Source organism: Canis lupus, chromosome 31, assembly GCF_003254725.2.
Source record: "Canis lupus dingo isolate Sandy chromosome 31, ASM325472v2, whole genome shotgun sequence".
Taxonomy (NCBI): Eukaryota; Metazoa; Chordata; class Mammalia; order Carnivora; family Canidae; genus Canis; species Canis lupus.
In genome coordinates, this window is record NC_064273.1 from 8,839,296 (window position 1) to 8,860,506 (window position 21,211).

General features: G+C 35.2%; 1 protein-coding gene across 7 annotated transcripts in view; it reads left to right on the forward strand.

The window, feature by feature from the left end:
- The window catches only part of ROBO1 (roundabout guidance receptor 1), a 1,126,854-nt gene that overhangs the window by 993,622 nt on the left and 112,021 nt on the right, over positions 1 to 21,211 (forward strand). For all 7 annotated transcript variants that reach the window (XM_025449655.3, XM_049104797.1, XM_049104795.1 and 4 more), the window contains 2 exons: positions 18,549 to 18,669; positions 19,015 to 19,153. In XM_025449655.3, the coding sequence (XP_025305440.2) occupies positions 18,549 to 18,669; positions 19,015 to 19,153 (260 nt within the window). The remainder of the gene's footprint in view (positions 1 to 18,548; positions 18,670 to 19,014; positions 19,154 to 21,211) is intronic.

The following is a 21,211-nucleotide window of genomic DNA, read 5'->3' on the forward strand; positions in this document are numbered from 1 at the left end:
ATATGTTAGAGATATATTTAAAAGCTTGGATATCTGGACACCTGGTGGCTCATTGATTGAGAATCTGCCTTTGGCTCAGGTCGTGATCCCAGGGTCCCAGAATCAAGTCCCACATCGGGCTTCCCACAAGAAGCCTGCTTCTCCCTCTGCCTATGTCTCTGCCTCTCTCTCAGTGTCTCTCATGAATAAAAAAATAAATTAAAAAAAGAAAAGCTTGGATATTAAGGGCTTGAAGGGACAGATTATGAGTCTTTGCATATGCTCTTCCCTCTGCCTGGAATGTCCTGACCCTCCTTGTCTAACTCACTCATTTTTCAGGTTCCAACATAAAGGCAACTTCTAAGACGAGGTGTCTGCAAAACCTCACTCTGCACATCCACATAGAGTTATCTCCCTGCTATCCTGACCTTTGCCTTTTACTAAGTACTTTTCTTTTAATCTGTTAGAAATCATTATTTATAAATTACTCCTCTAAGATACGTAAGATACTTGAGAGCCAGCTATATTCCCTAGGTCTGTCTTATGGTAGGAGCTCAGTATATATTTTTTTGGAAAATATTAAATGAAGGAAGTATAAATCAGAATAGTGTTTTCTAGTATACCTAGAACTGAAAAGTTGCCCATTTGAACATAAACCTAATTTATGTGCCTACATACTTTATATATTTATTTTCTTATTCCCTATACAATGGAAAGGAGGTATCATCCACAATTTCTTTTGTCTAAAGCATGGTTTTCATTAGCATTACAGCATGCAAAGGAAGATATACTGTACAAGTTAGTTCTGGAAGTAAACATATTTCTTTAAGTGGACTTACAGATACAAGATTTTACAGATGAAGCTGACTTGAGAGATTGTGAATAGGCAAACTCCTTTATTTTTAAGAAGAAATGGGAAGCCAGGGCATTTGATTTGTCCCGAGCCACTTAATGAGTCTGTTGCAAGTCAGGAGGAGAGCCAGAACTCTCAACACCAGATTTCTTCCTGTTCTGATTTTTCTCATGACAGACTAGACCTGACCAGTTCATTTGACTAAGACAACTCCTAGCACAAAATCCACATATAGAGTGTTTTACTGGGTTCATTTCCTACAATTTTGCCACTTGTTTTGCATCCCAAATTTAGTATTTCCTATCTTGGTAAGTAGAGAAAGTAGTATTTTCAATATATAGGGTTTAAAAACATCCTCTGCTTATTTATCCATTGAGCACAAACATGCCTTGTGCCAACTTGATTAATAATTCTGAACATGTTTTGGCTTTTTCAAGCATGTTATTAAGAATGTATCCAAGTTCATCTTAAGTGATTACAGTTGCCTCTGAATCTCATTCAAAAAATTAAAAATGACAACAATTTAAATAGTAGATTAAGCCTAATTTATGGCCATCTTGGGAAAGTCTCTTCTATCAGAATCTACTTTTTAAATTTTTTTAAAATTTAATTTAATTTAATTTAAAGTAGGCTCCACACCCAATGTGGTGCTTGAACTCACAACCTAGAGATTAAAAGTCGCATGCTTTACCAACTGAGCCAGCAGGCGCCCCCTGAAACTCCTTTTTTTTTTTTTTAATTTTTATTTATTTATGATAGTCACACACACAGAGAGAGAGAGAGAGGCAGAGACACAGGCAGAGGGAGAAGCAGGCTCCATGCACCGGGAGCCCGACGTGGGATTTGATCCCGGGTCTCCAGGATCGCGCCCTGGGCCAAAGGCAGGCGCCAAACTGCTGCGCCACCCAGGGATCCCTGAAACTCCTTTTTGAAGCTGCACTAACAGCTAGATCTTGGCTAAGTCCTTTAATTATTGACAAGATATTAATATATTCTCTGATTATTAGGATTATTATGAGAATCAATGAAAGTATTTTGAGGACTGTCAATGATAACCTCATTGTAAGGTGTTATTTTAAGTACTTCTGTCTTGATTTTCCATTAGTGTTCAGTAATGTTTCACTATTGATGATTTGGAGAGATAAGAGGGTAGTGATTTTTAACTTCAGAATGAAAAAGAACACTTTTGGATTAGATATTTAATGGACAAAACAAAACACAACAACAACAAAAAAAACACTAGTTAAACAGTGAAATACCCTGTTTTGATCAATTTTTAAGAGTTGCCTTTTAGGGCGGCCCAGGTGGTGCAGCAGTTTAGCACTGCCTTCGGCCCAGGGCGTGATCCTGGAGACCCGAGATCGAGTCCCGCATCAGGCTCCCTGCTGGAGCCTGCTTCTCCCTCTGCCTGTGTCTCTGCCTCTCTCTCTCTGTGTCTCTCATGAATGAATAAATAAAATCTTAAAAAAAAAAAAGAGTCGCCTTCTATATGGCATTTCCCTTAAGGGGCTCTACAGTTTGTAGTCTGCTTGTCCATTTTTGTCTAGGTCTCTCAAGACACCTTGTTGTAATTCCTAATAAAGTCCTCATATGTACGTGTAAACTCATTCAAGTATCACAGATAGTTTCCAAGAGGTTTGGATGCAGAGTTAATGTAACAGAGGCTAAAGATTGCCACATAATGTATTTTCTACTTCAACAAATAATCTTCCGTTCAGGAAACAAGAAATGATACATTATAAAGTTTTCAACTTTCTTCTAAGTGATGTAACGAATGTCCCTATGAGTTTAAGTCCTAACATATGTGAAAAATCAGAATAACCTTGATTATACAATGGTCTTATACAATGTTGATGTTTTATCCTGTTTTGCGTTGCATACTGTTTGTCAGTACTCTTTTAAATCTCTTGAGATGATTCTGGCCTTCTGATTTTTTTTCCAAACAGGTTTCCTTAAAAACAGTTTTCAATGTTTTTCCCAAATCTAATCCCACCCAAATGTAAGTTTCAGCCAAAGCAATATTAGAAGACATAGTGGAGTACCCTGCAGTCTGCCCAAGCCACCTTCCATTTGGACATCTGCCAACTCCTGAAATTCGCTGGGCTATAACCTGATGTGGATATACGCTGCTGGTTAGCATCCATGACCCTCCAGTCAGAGTAGACCTTCTAGAAAGTAGTGGCTCAGACATTTGAGTAATCAGCTAAAGGAAAACTGTACCTCATAATTCAAAGTAATTATCAATACAGTATACTAACCAGAAGTATTATAACTCTAGGAAATGAACACACATGGTCAGATGACAAAGCCCATAATAAGAATTTCAGATTAGTTGGGTATACTAATAGAGAAAGCAGACTTACAAATGTTGCCTCCCCTGCCTGCCTCCACCACCCCTCCCAAAAAAAAAAATACATGCTCACTCAAGCAGCTGTGTTTCTTCATTTTCCAAGACTTTGATAGATTTGATCAGGCCATTACATTTCTCTAGAATAGCCAAGGACTAGTGAAATTTTACTACTGTCTGGGAGCAGTTTGTTTAATTATGGGTTAAAGTAGTTTGCCAAATTAAAGGTATAATTTTTTGTGGCTTCAAGAATGGTGCTCTAACCAGTTTGTTTTATTTTTGATGTTCTATTAATCACAGATGAAATGCTTCTCTAAAGATAGAGTTTTAAAATTTATCTTAAAGCATTGCTTGTAAATCTTACTCATAATTTGGAAAACATTTTAAATAATAGCGAAATACATTTTGGTAAATTCTTCGTTTAAAAAAAAATGTTGACTTTTCTAATTGCTTCTAATTTTTGTGTTCGCTCACGATGACCCAGACTTGACTTGTTTTCTGTTTACTATAGGCAGAATGAATTGTAATCTTAAAAAGCAAAGTAGTAGATTGAGCAGTGTACTTGATTGCACAAGGCATTTTTTCCATGTTTTAACATGATCCAAGATGGAGAAATCAAAGAAATTACTTTAAGCCTTTAAGTTTTAAATTATTTTTAATCTGATCACTTTAAAGGGGGTTGGGATTTCTTTTTCATTATTTGTAATTGGCTAAGATCGACTCTATTTCTCAGTCTTGTTCATATTACCTCTTTTGATAAGGATGCTCTCTCAAAGAATAATTTGAAATCTTATGCTGAGGCTGATGCCTAAACTAATGCTGATTTTGCATTTCTTTTGTTCAAAGGATAGGAGCTCTAAAAGCACTAATATTCTCTTAGTAACATCTGACCACTTCAGTTTTTATCTCTTTAAACCCAAAGCATTTGATAATATGATAAATAGTACACTTGTAAAATAATCTGGTGTGCATTAACAAAATTACTAACAGATGGCACAGGTTTTCTCTTCTTAAATCGTACAAATCTAGGTGATCATGAAGCTTTAAAGGCTGATCACAGCAGAAACAGGCTCATGTTTAAGTCACCTTTAAGAGCATCATCTCATACGGGAAAATTTCAAAAGCAGTTGAACTCAATATGGGTAAAACTAGTTGAAAATAATGAAAATTTGTTTCCTTGAGTGAATAATATGTAATTCACTCAGGAGTCCATCATTTCATATTTCTTTGCCTTTTAACATTCATGGTGTCACTCTTTTTTCACCTAGACATATTACATCACCATATTGCCCCATGCATCATGCTAATAAAAGATCATGTCAGATTTTCTCATCTTTATTAGGGAAGCTTATAAATATTCTGTTTAAATTATAAACATGCCATGATAGTAAGTGCATGTTTATATGGAGAAAGAGCCATTCCTCTGTGTAGGAACTAGTATAAAATATTTACCTAACTACACTTTACTTGCAAAGAACACCTACATATGTCAAGTGTAAACATGCACATTTTCCCCACTGGCATCCAGACGGATTATGGACAATTAGGGTGGATACCCAGTTCAGTCAGATTTAAATATGGAGTCAGATGGAAGGAAGACTATCAGTCTAACACACTCAGGCAGGTCAACCACTAGCACCTATTTCTTTGCCACGCCATTGAGTCTTGGGATCTATACATTTGCAAGATATTGCTAATTTATACTTTGTGGCATGGGATGCAAAGAAAATATAAGCTTTATTTTGTATCTGTGGAGAATGGGCTCCAATCTACTTACTAAATGATGTAGAGCAAGTTTCTGATATTCTCTGAGCCTTAAGTTTTCTCATCTCCAAATAGCAAAGTATACTTCCCTTTGTGAGACTGTTGTAAAAATCAAGGATAGTGAATCCAACAATGTCATGTATGTAGCATGTGTTGATACATCATGATTTTCACTGCTTACAACAATAATAATCCAGATTGCTGTTTAAGTATATTCATACATTTATGAAATGTACCACAGATTTCACTGATAAAATTTTCATGTGCCTTTGGAGAAAATCATCAAATGCATTTTACACTTAGAACTTAATTTTTTTTAGGAGTTAGGTTTTTGCATTGTTTTTTTTTTTTTTTTTTTTTTTTTTTGAGGGGAAGCATAGAGAGAGGGAAAGAAAGAATCTTAAGCAGGCTCCAGGGTTCCCTGGGTGGCTCAGTAGTTGAGCATCTGCCTTTGGCCCAGGGCCTGATTCTGGAGACCCAGGATCAAGTCCCACATCAGGCTCCCTGCAGGGAACCTGCTTCTCCCTCTGCCTGTGTCTCTGTGTGTGTCTCTCATGAATAAATAAATTAAATCTTAAAAAAAAAAAAAAAAAAGGCAGTCTCCATGCCCAGGGTGGAGTCCATTGTAGGGCTCTATTGCACGATCCTGAGATCATGACCTGAGCCGAAATCAAGAGTCAAACACACAACTGATTGAGCCATCCAGGGGTCCCTAGATTTTTGCAGTTGCTAAGTCCTTTAAAACTTCTTTTGAATCATCAAAAATGTTAAATTTATCTATTCCCTTGATATTAAGTCATTAGATTTTGAATTTGCCCTCTGCAGGGCAATATAAAATAATGTACTTATAACTTAAATTCAAATATCAAGGCTTTTCCGAAGTGATGAATGAAATCAAGGAATTCTATGTATCTGATTTTTTAGAGCTTGAAAAATCTGATACTGTCTTTTCTGTCAGTGTTGTGCTACATACTAGAAATATGATAAATTCTTTACCATTATAGAATTTATATTTCATGTGGAAGAAAGGCAAGAAACATGGGATCAAGTTTGTTGTTGTTGTTGTTGTTTGACTTTATCTTGTTCCTTAATCTTCCCACTGGCTGACATCACTTCCACCAGAACCTTTCCTACCATTTAATTCTGGAACCTCCTATTTGGGTTTGTATGGACACAATCTAGAACTTACAAAATTCTGAATTTCAGCTGAAAGTTCAAATACTTAGACACTTAGGGTTAGGAACAGTTCAGAACACTGAGATCATTAACACCATTAATACTTTTTGCACTACATTTTCTGTTCAGTATGCTTTTGTCTTAAACAGAGAACTGAACTATTTTAACTGAGAAAGATTGTCCTAAACAAATACCAGTCCTCTTTAATTTATTTTTCACAGATAACTGTAGAAATATAAAGGGTAAGAATACATTTGTTTTTATTTCTTATTTATCCATGACTTAATCACTAGTTCTCAGGAAATAGTAAGAAATGTGTGTGGATAACTCTGAGGTTATGTAAACCATTGAGAAGAGTTCTTATAAGTCCTAGCTCAAACCTTTTTGCTCAAGATTTAATGTCTTTCTCACATGTGCAAATTACCCTACTTGCTTTCATAGATAGTACTTAGATATATTTTCATTTGTTTTAACATGAGCAGTGTTGGAGAAGGAGGCTATTATTTCTGTCTTATCATATGTCCCTTATGAAAGGAGGCTCCCATTTGCCCAGTAATGGAGCTGGGCTCTGACATAGTCTCGTGATCAATAAAAGAGAGCGAAGTAACTGGCCATATGGATATTGAAACTCTGACCCTGGTCTGATAAACCCTGACTGATTAATCAATTAAGCTTGTGACTTGCAAGTGTCGTCTTGTTCTCCTTTGACTCTGGGATTAAAATACAGAATGGGAATGGGTGTTTACTTGAATTTGTAGCTACTTTAGGGGATATTCATATTTGTAGAGAATCCCAATAAATAGGATTAAACGATTTTATTGCTTTTTAAACTTTTTTCAAATTACAGGTGTTTCCATAAAGTGATTCTCCTTACTTCATTTCCATAAAGTCATTTTGAGTTTCTGAATTCAAGAATCCCTTGCATACTCAAACCTTGATTTGACTTTTTTCTGCCATGGTTATATATCTTCTTCAGAATATAAGTGAATTTAAATTTCAAGAGTAACAAATTATACACAGTCTCTGGAAAAGGCATCATCTTAGCAAGGCATTTGGTGGTGAGAGAAATTCTCACCCTAGACCAAAACTATAGAGAACTAAGCATAAGAACTGATGGAGAGAAAAAGGGATTTACTGTTTGAAAAGTATTTTCAGCTGGTGCACTTATAACTCAAAAGAGCCAAGTGTTTGAAAATGGGCTTTTTCTTCCTTCAAATACTATGAGCATTTGTCATCTTTATTTCTAGAGTATAGTCATAATTCCTCCATAGATTTTTATTTCAGACTGTCCTAACAGTGACTGTATGTAAATTCAGAATTATAGCCAGATGGTTGGACGAGGTGATAAAAAGCAAACCTGGTTTTGTAGAAAAGTGAAAATTGCCCATAAGACTTTGTTTTTACCTTTAAAACAGCAGGACATTGTTTCAGGAGACCTGTGAAGGAACTAATACATTAACTTTAATAGCTAAGAGCTAAATTAATTTTTCATATGCATGCATAATACTGCCATGTAACACCCATAATTTTCATAGAGGTAAAAATCAATCAACTTTCTTACTTTTAGGAGATAGCTAGCAAAGGCTCTTTTCTTCCAAAACCACTCTTTATTTTACCTCCTTTTTATAGGATTTACTTTTGGGTTCTGATCTTAATGATTGGGGAACCAGACACCTGGGGAATCAGCTAAAAGCCTTCCCTGTTTATCTGTTCTTCGTTTGACCAGCACTAAGCAGTTGTCTTGTCTGCCCCTGGTTTGAAATACAATAAATTAAAGGGGGCTTTCTCGGTTGATTGCTTTAGGCTACGTAACTGTGACTGGCTCAAGAAAATGGGCGTCTAAAAGAAAATGCCAAATCCAAGGCTTCATATTGACTTTGAGCCACACTTGAATGAAATAGGTGTGTTTTATGGATAAAGACTGTGTTTCTTTTCTATTATTCCTTGTTAAAATGAGGATTCACGGAAAGGTCCCCTGGTGATATAAACTAGATAGACAGAAAGGTAATAATTTATACCTTCACAAAGAAAATCATCCTCTCCCTGTAACTTAACGATGTCTCTCTGTAGGGTGGTTCCTACTTGCCTGCAATTAGCAATACAGCCCTTCCTGATGTAGTCTGTAATCAAATTATCATAGGTGTGCTTCTGCAGCAGCAAACAGCCAACTACCAATTTATAAATTGCTAGGAGGGAGAAATGAACAGTTTAGGAGGAGAAATGGAAATAACAGAGAAATGCAGCTGCCATAGTCATAGGCAGCAATTCTCCCAGGCCTGTGTTCTCAGCTGGCAGCTCACCAAGCTGTGTAGAGCCACGTGTTCCCACTGGGATAATTGCTTTTTCTGCATGAGTCTCTTGTTGCTTCCCTCTGATGACTGAGTGTGTTTAAACTCCTGGCTGAAATCATGTTGGTTTTTAAATGGTATTGTAAAGTGTACCCGCAAACAAATGAAATTGGATCATGTTCTCTTCTATGCATGTAGCTAAGCAAATATGGGACACCAATAGAGAGATCCTAATTGCCTATTTTTCCTCTCTATTCTACTCCTAAGAGAATAGTCGAAAGACCTACCAGTTATGGTTTTCTCCTTGTAATGCTGCCCCTTTTAATGTAAGCAGGAAAAATGCAAAATGGGCATTTGATTGCTTTCAACTTGTCATTTTCATATTTTTTATAACAAATATGTACTTTCCGAGGCATCTTTTATATAAGATTTTTTGTGCAAATCTCATGGACATTATTTACACTTTAAGTAGACTGTAGACAGGAAATGGGCTTTGCCTAAGAATGGATGAGTCAGTGGATTAGTAATACCCAGGTGAAAACTTTTTATAGTGCCATTAAAATCTAAATTAATTTTAAAAATAATCTATAGTAAAAAATATTGTAAATACTATTCTATAATCTATTTTTCTCAGTTAACACATCTCTTTGGTACAGCCATTGTGTCACGAGTCCATATCAAACTGGTGATGAGTACATGGCAGCTTTACCTAACAACCTTTGGATGAGCAGCATGAAACCAGGTCACATCTAATCAAGAGACTTGAGTGGGAAATATTTTTTAAAATGCAATTTTTTTTCTTCCTTCTATTTCTTCTCTTTCTCCCCTTCCTTTCTAAGGTCTCTGAACCAAAATGATAAAGGAATAGAGAGAAGTGAACTTTTTTCAGAAAATTAACTGAGAGATAGTAGCCTCTATGAAAAATAAGAAAAGGAAATAAACTTTGTAAGCCAGGAAGAACTGTGATTTGGCTGATCCTAGTTTATTGTCTATATACTTACTTAAAATAAAATTTAAACTGGAGACTAAAATATGAAATCATGTCATGGATAGATGATATTTTTTTTTGGATACATGGTATTTTAAAAAGCATTATTTTTCTTGTACTCTTATACTACAAAAGTAGTACAAATAAACAGAATAAATAAAAATTTTCTTGGAATTTGTTTATATACTAAGAAAAGTATTTATAGTGAGTAAATAATAGATACAAATAGTTTTAGGTTAGTGATTTTTGATAGCAGACATTTATCAAAAATTTAAATTTGTATCTGATTATTACCTACATTAAAATTAGGTTCCAAAGAGTGAACAAGAACACATTTATTAATATGTACATTCAGAGATATAAAGTATCTACATATGATATTAAAATGTTATTAGTAAAAACATGAAATTATTTAATTCTAAACATTCTAATTATCAACTGTTCTTTTTGCACTACTTATAGGTATAAGAAATACAGTAATTTCTTTGATACTGTGTAAGATCTGAATTATATGAATTATCTTTACTTGGTTGTAATCTTTTTAGATTGCTATGAGACATGTATTTTATCCAATCTGCTATCTATCATTTGTATGAATAATTAATTCCACTACCACCAGTCTTTTTGCTTAATTTTGAATGCGATAAAGCATGGTTGTTTTTGAAAGATGCTACTGTAGTGTCTGTTGGAGAAAACATGGATGCTTTAATCTGAATTGTTTACATTCAAGGTTGATACCACTTTTGCAGCCAGATTGGAAAGTAGTGGATATTATTTTAATTCCCCTCCTTCTCTCTCTGCTCCCTGCTTAAACAACATATCTTTTTGGTTTATTTTTGTTGTCATTGTTGAATTAATATGATATTTGGGTGAAAAGGCTGTTATTGTGATTCTTCTCTACATGTCTCTGTTGAAAGTACTCCATAGGGAACATCCAAAACTGCCCTGCAGTTTATTTCACCAAGGAGAATGTCTGGGGGCCATGGCTGGCCATCTGGGGTACCTGCATCTCATTGTCATTAAGAAGTCTTAAACCCATGCAAAGTACTTCTCTAGTTCACAACAGCTTGATATTCATGGTGTAGGTCAAAGATCCAGGCAGAATTGACAGCATTACTAGGAACAGACATTCTACTCAAAGAGAATTAGTAGTAAATTGCTTAAGGATGATACGTACTAGACTGTCTCTTCATATTTACTTTGCAAAAATAGTATAATAGTGGTAAAGAATCAAGTTTTTCAGAAAATAAGTTCTAAGCCCAGGTGCTTTAAAAATTTCACTCTTCATATTAACCCTGCTCATTAAGCCTTTATTACTGTAAATGAATATTTCTGAGCCTTTAAATCATTTTGAAAATTGTAAAAATTTAATGTTGCACAATTTTTCACTGGTATGATGACACCTACATATGTCTGATAAGTATTATTTAAACATATTTCTCTTCTAGCATCCTAAATCATTATTCTTTTAATCTGTTGTGATGATGTACTTTAAAAATAGTATTTCTCATAAGGAACACAGATTTTAAATGCAAAATCTATTAAAGGAAATGAGATAAATTATATGACAGTTTGGTGGTTAGCAATTTGAAATCATCTTTGAAGGCCTTAATATAATTAGTGGTTTCATTTTTGGTCTGCTGAATTCAAGTCATATTAAGTTAATGTAATTAAAGGCAGAAAAGATTTTGTGTAGCCAAACTAGTTAATTAGCCCCAGTTGGGTTAGTATGTTAACCTAGAGGTGTGTGGCTAATATTGTGGGGGTGATGCCTGAAAAAAAAATCCTGTGTAACAGATACTGCAAATCATCTGACTTGCTTTAGGGTAGAAAATGAAGACATACCAAGGAGTTCATTTTAAGTTCATCTTTATTTCTGATTGTAAGTACTGATTGCAGGGTAGACTATATACTTCATTGAATAACCAGACAAAAAGCTTACTTAATTTACTTTTTTAAAGAAAACATGCTTTTTTGTGTACAAAGATAATCAGGTTTTCTTTTGTATTCTGGAAATAATTCTCATTGAAGTTCTAATTCTGATTTTTTTCATGCTTACTGGGAAAAAAAAAATTATAATCTTTTTGGTTAAAAAGCTACACCGTGGGCAGCCCCAGGTGGCTCAGTGGTTTAGCGCCGCCTTCAGCCCAGGTTGTGATCCTGGAGATCTGGGATCAAGTCTCACATCCGGGCTCCCTGCATGGAGCCAGCTTCTCCCTCTGCCCTGTGTCTCTGCCTCTCTCTCTCTGTGTTTCTCATGAATAAATAAATTAAATCTTTTAAAAAAAGAAAAGCTACACCTTATACTTCATTTTTCTATAGTATCTTGGTAGTAGTAAACATTGTAGTAAAGATAAAAACATTCTACAAAGTGATTTTCAGTAGCTTCAGAGAAATATTTGAGTGCTAAGAGAGATGTTTTACGCCTAAGGAAAATGACCATGTATTATTTTTTAAAGGGAAAATGCTACTTTATAAGAATCCTGTATATCAAATACATTGATGTGTTTTGCACCTTAATGTCTCTGAAACACTTTAAAAAAAATTTGGAGGCTGGTATTTAAATCTCTAAAGTTCTTTACCACTTTCTTCTTTTTTTCCTCTTCTGTCTCCTTCCTCAAAAAGAGCAAGTCCACTGGGAGACTTGTTTTGTTTTGTTTTTATCAAGTATGTAGATAGCTGCGGCCCCCCTTTAAGCACTGTCTAGAGCTTATGGAAATGTGGGTTTCTGATGTGGTTACCACCATGGTCTGGTAAGGTATATGGTAATGAGGAAGTAGGACCTCTGCCTTAGATTTTTGACATAGGCTAGATGCCAGCGTATTGTCTGAAAGTTTAACACATTATGCTTCTCCACCACCGGGATTATGTTAATTGAAGAAGTGTTGCTGCAATGCAGTGTTTAACATAGTGTCTGTTCATTATACAAACTCGTTTTTGATAGGTTTACAATTTGGCTGTCAGATCCAGTTGCAGGAAGAGACCTGCCAAGACATATTTCTTAGATTGTTTTAAATATGGCTATTTTCACATTTACAGTGTTTTGTATGTATTAGACATATTTTCCTCTTCTATGTAGAGAGGAAATGTCAATTTTTGGTTTACAAAGGGGCACTAAGATATAGAATGTGTAAAGTCACTCTTTACAATCAGTATTATTATATGACTCAACATAAAGTGATGATTATTAATAATATGTCCTGTTTGGGAGCTGGTGTGTTATATTTGATCAGGGTTATAGTACTGTTTTCCCTGTTCTTTTGTTTACTGAAAAAAACAGACCACCATATAGTCTACAATTGGGACCATAGAGAATAAAATGTTGGCTTTTGCTTAGCTGTTTCCATTCGGCCATTGACATAATGTCAGAATCAACTTGAATTTATAGACATTGAAGACTACCATTTTCATCCATTATTTTTTTTTTGTATTTGTCTATTTGCTGCACTTTGTTGTTTCTTCCTTCACTTTTGTCAATTTCAGTCTCTGACATCTCTAAAGAGATACTTCTTCTAGGTTGGGTGAGGCTTGTTTAGTTTTCCATTTAAGTCGTAATGCCTGCTTGGGGACCCTTAAGCATTATTGCCAGTGAGTATAGAATGGAATGTAGTATTTTATAATGAAATTGTCTTACTAATGGTATAGAAGGTGTGTGGGGGGAGGGTATTTATCCTAATCCCTGAAGTCACAGCACTGATTTCCCAAATAGAATGAACATTTATTATTTTGTCTAATTTTAACTCCCCTTCCCTTCTTTCTGTCATTTTAATTCAGCATTTATCCTTAGGCCAGAGCCAGACCTTTAAAACAAAATTTCTCAACCTCGGAACTATTGACATTTTGGGTGTGATAATTCCTTATTTGTAGAGGACTCCTCTATGCATTGCAGGGTGTTTCACAGCCTCCCTGGCCTCTACCCACTATGGGTTAGTAACACCCCTGCTGCCCCCTTTCAGTTGTGATAACCACAGATACCTTAAGACATTGCCATATATTTCCTGGGAGAGGGCAGGTAACTGCCCTCATAAAGAATCACTGTTTTGGAGGAAATAAATATTTGGCCTGAGAATTACTTGTTCCTAAGGCTCTGCTGTGCTGATGCAGATAAACATTTTTCTGACCAAAGCAATGGAAGATGTGTTACTAATTGATTTTAATAAAAAGCTTCTGGATGGAGCCTTGCAAAGGAAGATGGGTTTTGATTAGACAAATGCATGCATCTTTAATCATCCATAAGTATAATATATAATTATGATGACCTGCAGGCATTTTTCTAAGTACTTTATATACTTATCTCATGTAACTCAGTATCCTTGGAGAAGTGTGTTAAGAGTATCCCCATTTTAGAGAGGAAAAACAGAGGTAGATGCCTTGCCTGCTACCACAGTTATATTCTAAGACACAGTGATTCCTGGGCCATGCTCACTTTGCTTTCCTATGTGAATATATCTACTTTTGGTCAATTTGAAAGATTATGTGGGATTTAGAAGTCTTCTCTTTTTTAAATTTTTCTATACATATTTTCATTTTCAGTTTGGTTCCAACCAGACAATGTGGGTAAAGAATACTTTGAGTGGGGAAAAAAGGTGCAATATAGTTGACTTCATGAAGCCATTGATGATTAATATCTCTGCTATTAAGTCAAGAAAAAAATTGCATTTTTCTCATCTGAAATGTCTTATAAGATTAATATTTTTCTTTTTAGGCTTTGATTAGTTATTTTAGCTTCTTTTCATTGATACAGAAATTACATATAAATGAACAAGTGTGATAAATGTATGCTTTTTGTCATATTATATGAATCTAATGAAATAAAGCTTCTCAAGGTAACCTGATTCGTTTAAAAACATTTCTCACAGAAATAAATGACAGAGTGGTCCATACAACTAGTATTTACTTGCAAAGGACAGAGAAAATATATTGCAAAATGCCTCATGGGTTACTTTTATTTTGAACAGTAAACATGGTTTAGCAAAGCAGTCTGTAAAATAAAATCTTATAGAAGAGGAATGGCTTTTCTATTTATATTTAGTAGCAAAATACAGCTATGTGTTTCCAAAGCATAAGTCTCCTACCAGATGGATTTAGAAGAGTTTTTCAGGACTGAGCCAAGTGTGAATACAGTTGACTCTTGAACATCACAGAGGTTAGGGGTGGCCACACAGTCAGAAATCTGTGTATAACTTTTTATTCCTCCCAAACTTAACCAAGAGTCTGTTGACCAGATGCCTTATCCATAACACAAACACACTTATTTTTTTGTGTTATATGTATTCTCTACCGTATTAAGATAAAGTAAGCTAGAGAAAAGAAAATGTTATTAAGAAAACCATAAGGAAGAGAAAATACATTTACAGTACAGTATTTATTGAAAAAAATCCGCACGGATATATTGGACCTGCAGAGGTTACACTCCTGTGGTTCAAAGTCAAGGGTATAGCTAGAGTTGTAGGAATAGAGTGTGAGCAACACATTCTTCAGTATTTGATAGCTTTCTTTGAATTTGTAGTTCGCCTTAATTATTGCTTCATCCCACTCACCACAATATTGGAATGTTCCCCTGTCTGAGAATCTCCTGGCAGCCCCCTCATAACTCATGTTAACACAATCCCACTTCTACTCAATGTATAGAGATCCTTTCAAAATAAAACAGTGCTGGGCTGCAATATGTAATGTTAATTGGTGCCCCACGTGTGCATCAGTGAGTTGATTTAAAACTCTACATTCCCAAGTATTTAAGATTTGTAAAAGTAAATTAGTGCTATGTTATACTGAAGCTATAAAAATGTCTGTACTCTTGAAAATTACTTACACTTTATCATTCTTTGACTCTCATTTTCCTCCACATTTGAATATATTCTAAAATTATTTGTAAAGCTTTATAAATATAAGGCTTAGGTATGTGGATATGACTCATTGACTTAACTTTTAGAGCAAAAAGAAACTTGCAGTATTTACTTCCTCTTATTTTGCTATAAATTTTACTTATTAATGTATAATCCCTTTAGAAATGAAGTGACCACCTAAATATGAAAAAACATTTAAAGTTAGATTGTGAGGCATAAGGGGAAGTTCAATGTCTTATTCAAAATTAAAGAACCAATAAAGGAACATCTAGGACCACATCTCAGATCATTTAACTTTCCTATCAGGAATAGAATTTGTCACCTTCATTTTTGCTGGAAAAATTTTGTTTCCTCAAGACTTTAGAAACATTTATGGAAGGAGTTTCAAAATAAGTATATGACAAAAGGTTGCAGCAGATCTTAGAATGGATCTTGATATGATTCTCACATTTTCTGAACCTCAAGAAGTCAAGCTCATTAAACTCACATTTATTAAATTGCAATTTTAACAGTGCCATGGGCTGTGTGTTTCCTGTCATTTGTACATTTCATGTAGCCAAAGGCGTATATCTTGGCTAAAATCTGTTCCAACTTGCTAAGTGACATTGGGCAAGTCACTTTCCTTCCACATTTTTTTACTATTTACTAGATACTGTGACAAGTATTGGGGCTAAAAGACAAATTAGATATGCTAGATATGCTTCTCTGCCTCAGAGTTCATAGTCAAGGAGGAAATCTGGCATTTAAACACAAAATTTAAACATACGGTAATGATGGGCATAGTGGAGCTTTTCAGGAGAGGAGATTATACTTTACTGAGCTGCTGGTTCCTTAAGTGAAAAATGAAGTTAGTATAACACTTGCTCTAACAGCCTCACAGCAGGATTATGATAAAAACTAAAATTTAAATGATATATTCACACAAAAGCCATTTTATGAAGCATAAAACAGCACTGTGAACCAATAGCCTGAAGGTTGGATATACATTTGAATTAAGACTCCCACTTTGAGACTCTCTAACAGGATAATTGCACATGTGAGAAAAGATGCTGATTTGGAAGAGGGGAGAATGAAAATCTTAAACATCTATCAATAGGGATTTGGTAAAATATGATAAATCTATATAATGGAATACTATGTATAACGGAATACTATATAGCCATTGAAATTTTTGGGGAGGATCTGTATACAAGGTCTTAAATGTTTGAAATGTAAAAATATTCTCATATTATTGAGTTGAAAATGCATACAGAAGAGCATATACTATATTATTCTACTTTAGTAAAAGTGTGTGTATATAGATAAAGACGTAGAGGTGGATCTATATATTGTGTGAGAGAGAGTGTGTACATACCAAAAGAAGACTGAATACAAAGTATTGACTATCGTTAACTTGTGGAAGATTTGTTGTTTTTGTGTAACATTTATTTCTTTGGGGATCCCTGGGTGGCGCAGCGGTTTGGCGCCTGCCTTTGGCCCAGGGCGCGATCCTGGAGACCCGGGATCGAATCCCACGTCGGGCTCCCGGTGCATGGAGCCTGCTTCTCCCTCTGCCTGTGTCTCTGCCTCTCTCTCTCTCTCTGTTACTATCATAAATAAATAAAAATAATAATAATAAAAAAAGCAGAAAAAAAACATTTATTTCTTTGTATTATTCTGTGTGAAATTAGGTAAATGTATATGAAAAAATATATTTATATAACATATCTTATAACTGCTGTAAACCTTTATAGAAATGCTCCATTGGATAACAGACTAGATTTTGTGTATAAAAACAGTTTGTATTCAACAAAAATCATTTGAATGACCACTATGTGCAGGCAATATTCTATTATGTGGGGAGAGTCATGAGCAAAATAGAGAAAAGTCCCTGTGTGTGTCCCTGAGTCATGAGCAAAAGCAAATGCTCAACCACTGAGCCACCCAACTGCCCCATCCCTGTGTGGTTTTTGTAATGGCACCTAGAAAATCATGATTATTGTTTTAATAAAATATCTGAAAAAATAAGTCCTAAAAGCCACAGAAATTAAAACTGCACTGTTAATATTTGGTTTGTACTAAGACATAAAAACTTGGACACTATCTAGTTTGGGTATCTGTATTGAAACTAAGAATTTAGGTACCCGAAAACAGTATGACCCCACCTTTATAAAGTAGTGGTTACAATAAACTCCCAGTTTATGATGAAAAAAAAAATTCCATTTGAATAGTTCTTTCCTGTCTGCCTTTTGTTTTTCTTTTCTTTGCTTTTTCTCCTTCCTTCTATTCTTTATTCTTTTCTTTCTTTCTTCTTTCCTTTCTCTCTTTCTTTCTTTCTTTCTTTCTTTCTTTCTTTCTTTCTTTCTTTCTTTCTCCCTCTCTCTGCTTCCTCCTACCTTTCCTTCCTTCCTTTCATCAGTACACTGTACAGAATAACTGTGAGGTTGAGATCAAAACCTACATGAAGAAACATTCTAGAAGTTATCCCTGACAAAACCTTTCTCAGGTTCAGAGCATTATAGATATTCATGGGTAATAGAACCCAACAACCCACCAAAAGTCTACTAAATTAAGTAAAGATAGTTCAATTTCTGCATCCTGATCTTAATTCATGGTTAACTTCAGCCTATTTATTGTACTGGAAGTCTGCTTATATTTGTAATTAATTCTTCTTCAAATAATTAAATGTTCAAGAGTGAGTCCAAATGACTTTCAAGATGTTTTATTGGGATCTGACAGTCTGTGCCTCTTAAGTCCCTCAGAAACTACTTGGGCAGCAGCAACACCCATGTTTTTTTTAGAACATGTCAGTTTCTACACTGTTTTGGATCTTTAATGATATATTTCTTTAAAGCAACTGATAAATTAGAGACTTTTTATTTCCACATCTAGTACTAGAATATGCTTTCTGGAAATCGCTTATAGTTAATATGTATTTACATATTATACTTATATGGTTTTAAGAATTTCCTTTTTTTTCCTGCTTGCTAACCAAATTATTCATGCAGTTGTTTCATTTTCATTTAACTAAATAATATGAAAGAACTTGGCTAGTTTAGAAATACAAATTTCTAGTTCTACGGAATGTAATAACTGTGTAAGAAGATGTAGGTAAGTAAAAGTATTTTGTACCTTTTATATTGCATATTTGGTATAAATTCTGTCTAAAGTTACTACCTATAAATATAGCAAGTACTGCACATTGGCCTTTTGGTAAAATTATGCTTTGTTCTTTGTTTGGAAAGTAGACTTCACTTATGAAGACTTCTGTTGTGTAGACATGGCTAAAGTAATTTTAATAGTATTTATGTAAAACTTTTTTTTTAAGATACGAGGTGGAAAGCTCATGATTACTTACACTCGCAAAAGTGATGCTGGCAAATATGTTTGTGTTGGTACCAACATGGTTGGGGAACGTGAGAGTGAAGTAGCAGAGCTAACTGTCTTGGGTAAGTGAAATTTTAACTACTCTGCTCACTGTAAAGTAGACCTCTTATCATTTTTTAGTTTATACCAGTGAGAAAGAAGTGACCTTTTTAGAATGTAAATGAATATTTCTGTGAGATGGGAGAGGAGACAAGAAATTAGCCAAGTAACCTGAGCTAAAGTAGCCACGACATGGGAAGAAAACTAGGAGAAAACTCTAAACCTAGGGAGGGGCTTCTAGAAGAAGGGAGCTATGTGAAATAATTTTCTAAATAATATTTTAAATTATAAATGTCTTTATGAACATCTAAAAGTGTTTTTAGTTTGTTCACTTCTATATGTCCTTAAGATGGCTTTTTCTATTTCAGAGAGACCATCATTTGTGAAGAGACCTAGTAACTTGGCTGTAACTGTGGATGACAGTGCAGAATTTAAATGTGAGGCTCGAGGTGACCCTGTGCCTACGGTACGATGGAGGAAAGACGATGGAGAACTGCCCAAATCCAGGTACAGATTGCAATTTAGTGATAGGATCCATCTACTCAGAAATTCCACTGTTCAGACCACTGCTTATATACATGCCATTAGACTAGTCTACTCTAGACTTTTTGATCAGGGGCCAGATGCAATATTAGAGATAATTAGAATCAAGAGGTTATCATACTTTCTCTGAGGGTTTCACATAGAACTATAGATCCATGACCCTGGTTTGCCCAGGGAACGCTTGTAAATGTGATATTCCTTAAACAGTTTTCTTCTGCCCAACCACAATTAATAACAATCTCTTGTATGAAAGTAGGTAGGAAAGAGAAAGAAGGCACAGCAGTAAAGACAGAGATATGAACCAACCACAAAGCAGGTTTCTATTTCCTTAGCTACAAAATCACCAAGGAATGGTAGAAGTCAGAGTCTCTTGTTATCTGTCAAGCCTTTAAATTGGTCAAGAGCAGAGGTACACTTGCAGCCTCGGGGAATGAAGCTTTCAGGTGTTGTCTTGAAGCTGTCTGTCTATTCATTCAGCAAACGTGTTGAGCCCTTGCTAGGTTTTGGGGTTACAGTTTCTGCTCACAAGGAGCTCCCAAAAGAAGATTTGTATGGATAGATACAAAATAACATAGCAAACCCTTTGTCACATAAATGGTGACCTGTGGGAGTAGGAAATCCACAGAGAGTTCTCAAAGGAAAGTAATACATGTAAGCAATGTCTTGAAAAATACATATAAATTTGAAAAGCAAGAAAGAAGAGGAAAGTCTTCCAGGAAAAGAGACATTACAACATAGACACAAACCTGAAAGAGAACATCGCACATTTTGAGTGGTGGAAACTTTAACCTGGCTACCTCCTAGGGCATATGGCAAGAAGTTATATCAGGTTGGAGACACTGGGGCCAAATTATAAGGGACTTTGTATAATAGACTGTAGAATTGTAAATCCTATTGCATGCACATTGATGAGTCAAAAGGGATAGTATGAACAGGATTACTTTTTTTATTTCTAAAGATTTTATTTTTAGGGCTGCCTGGGGTGCATAGTTGGTTGAGCATCTGACTCTTGGTTTCAGCTCAGGTCACCATCTCAGGGTCATGAGATTGAGCCTTTCATCAGGCTTCATGCTCAGCATGGAGTCTGCTTGAGACTCTTTCTCCTTCTCCTTCTGCCCCTCCCCTCAGTGCTCGCTCATGCTCTCTGTCTAAAAAATAAATAAATGTTTAAAAAATATATCTTATTTTTAAGTAATCTTTACAGCCAATCTTTGAGCCTCAGGCTTACAACCCTGAGATCAAAAGTCACATGCTCTACCAACTGAGCCAGGATTGGCTGAACTCTACTTTTTAGAGAAGATAATTTTTTAGCACTGTGGATATTACATTAATGTGGGGCAAGGCTAATGGCAGGGTCACTGTTGCTGTTTTTGTCCAGATAAGAGATATGGATTGCCTGAACTAGGCAGGAGATAGGGTAGGGGTCCATAGTAGAGAGAAATTTCTGAGACTAAATTGATGAATTGGATGATTTGTTAGATATAGAGAGCTGGTAGAGGAAGACACAGGGATATTGTATTAGGAGAAGTTGGTTTATATGATGGGGAAAGAAAAGAAAGTTTTATTCAGCATATGAAATGTTAGGTACCCATGGGATATGATGTCTAACTATCAGTCAGTTGGGATTATGAATTTGGAGCTTCAATGAAATAGGGATTGGGAATGTTTGTGCAGCTAATCAATATATAACCTACAGTAGCTAATATAACTCAGGGATATTACATAGAGTAAAAAGAGGATTAAAATTAAACTTCACAATAAACCCAGCATTGAAGGGGAGAGAAAATGAGGCAAGGCAAGCAAACTCTAGAATGAGAGCCTGGATTTGGGTATCAACTCTGCCACTAGACTGCTGCAACCAAAACCAGGCTACCTTACTTTCTTAGGCCTCTAATTTCTCACCTGCAATCTGGAAATGAGTACAGTACTTCATACATTTTTTTTTTTAAGATTGATTGATTGATTGATTTAAGGGGGTGGAGAGAGAGCGTACAAGTGGAAGAAACAGGGAGAGGGAGAGAG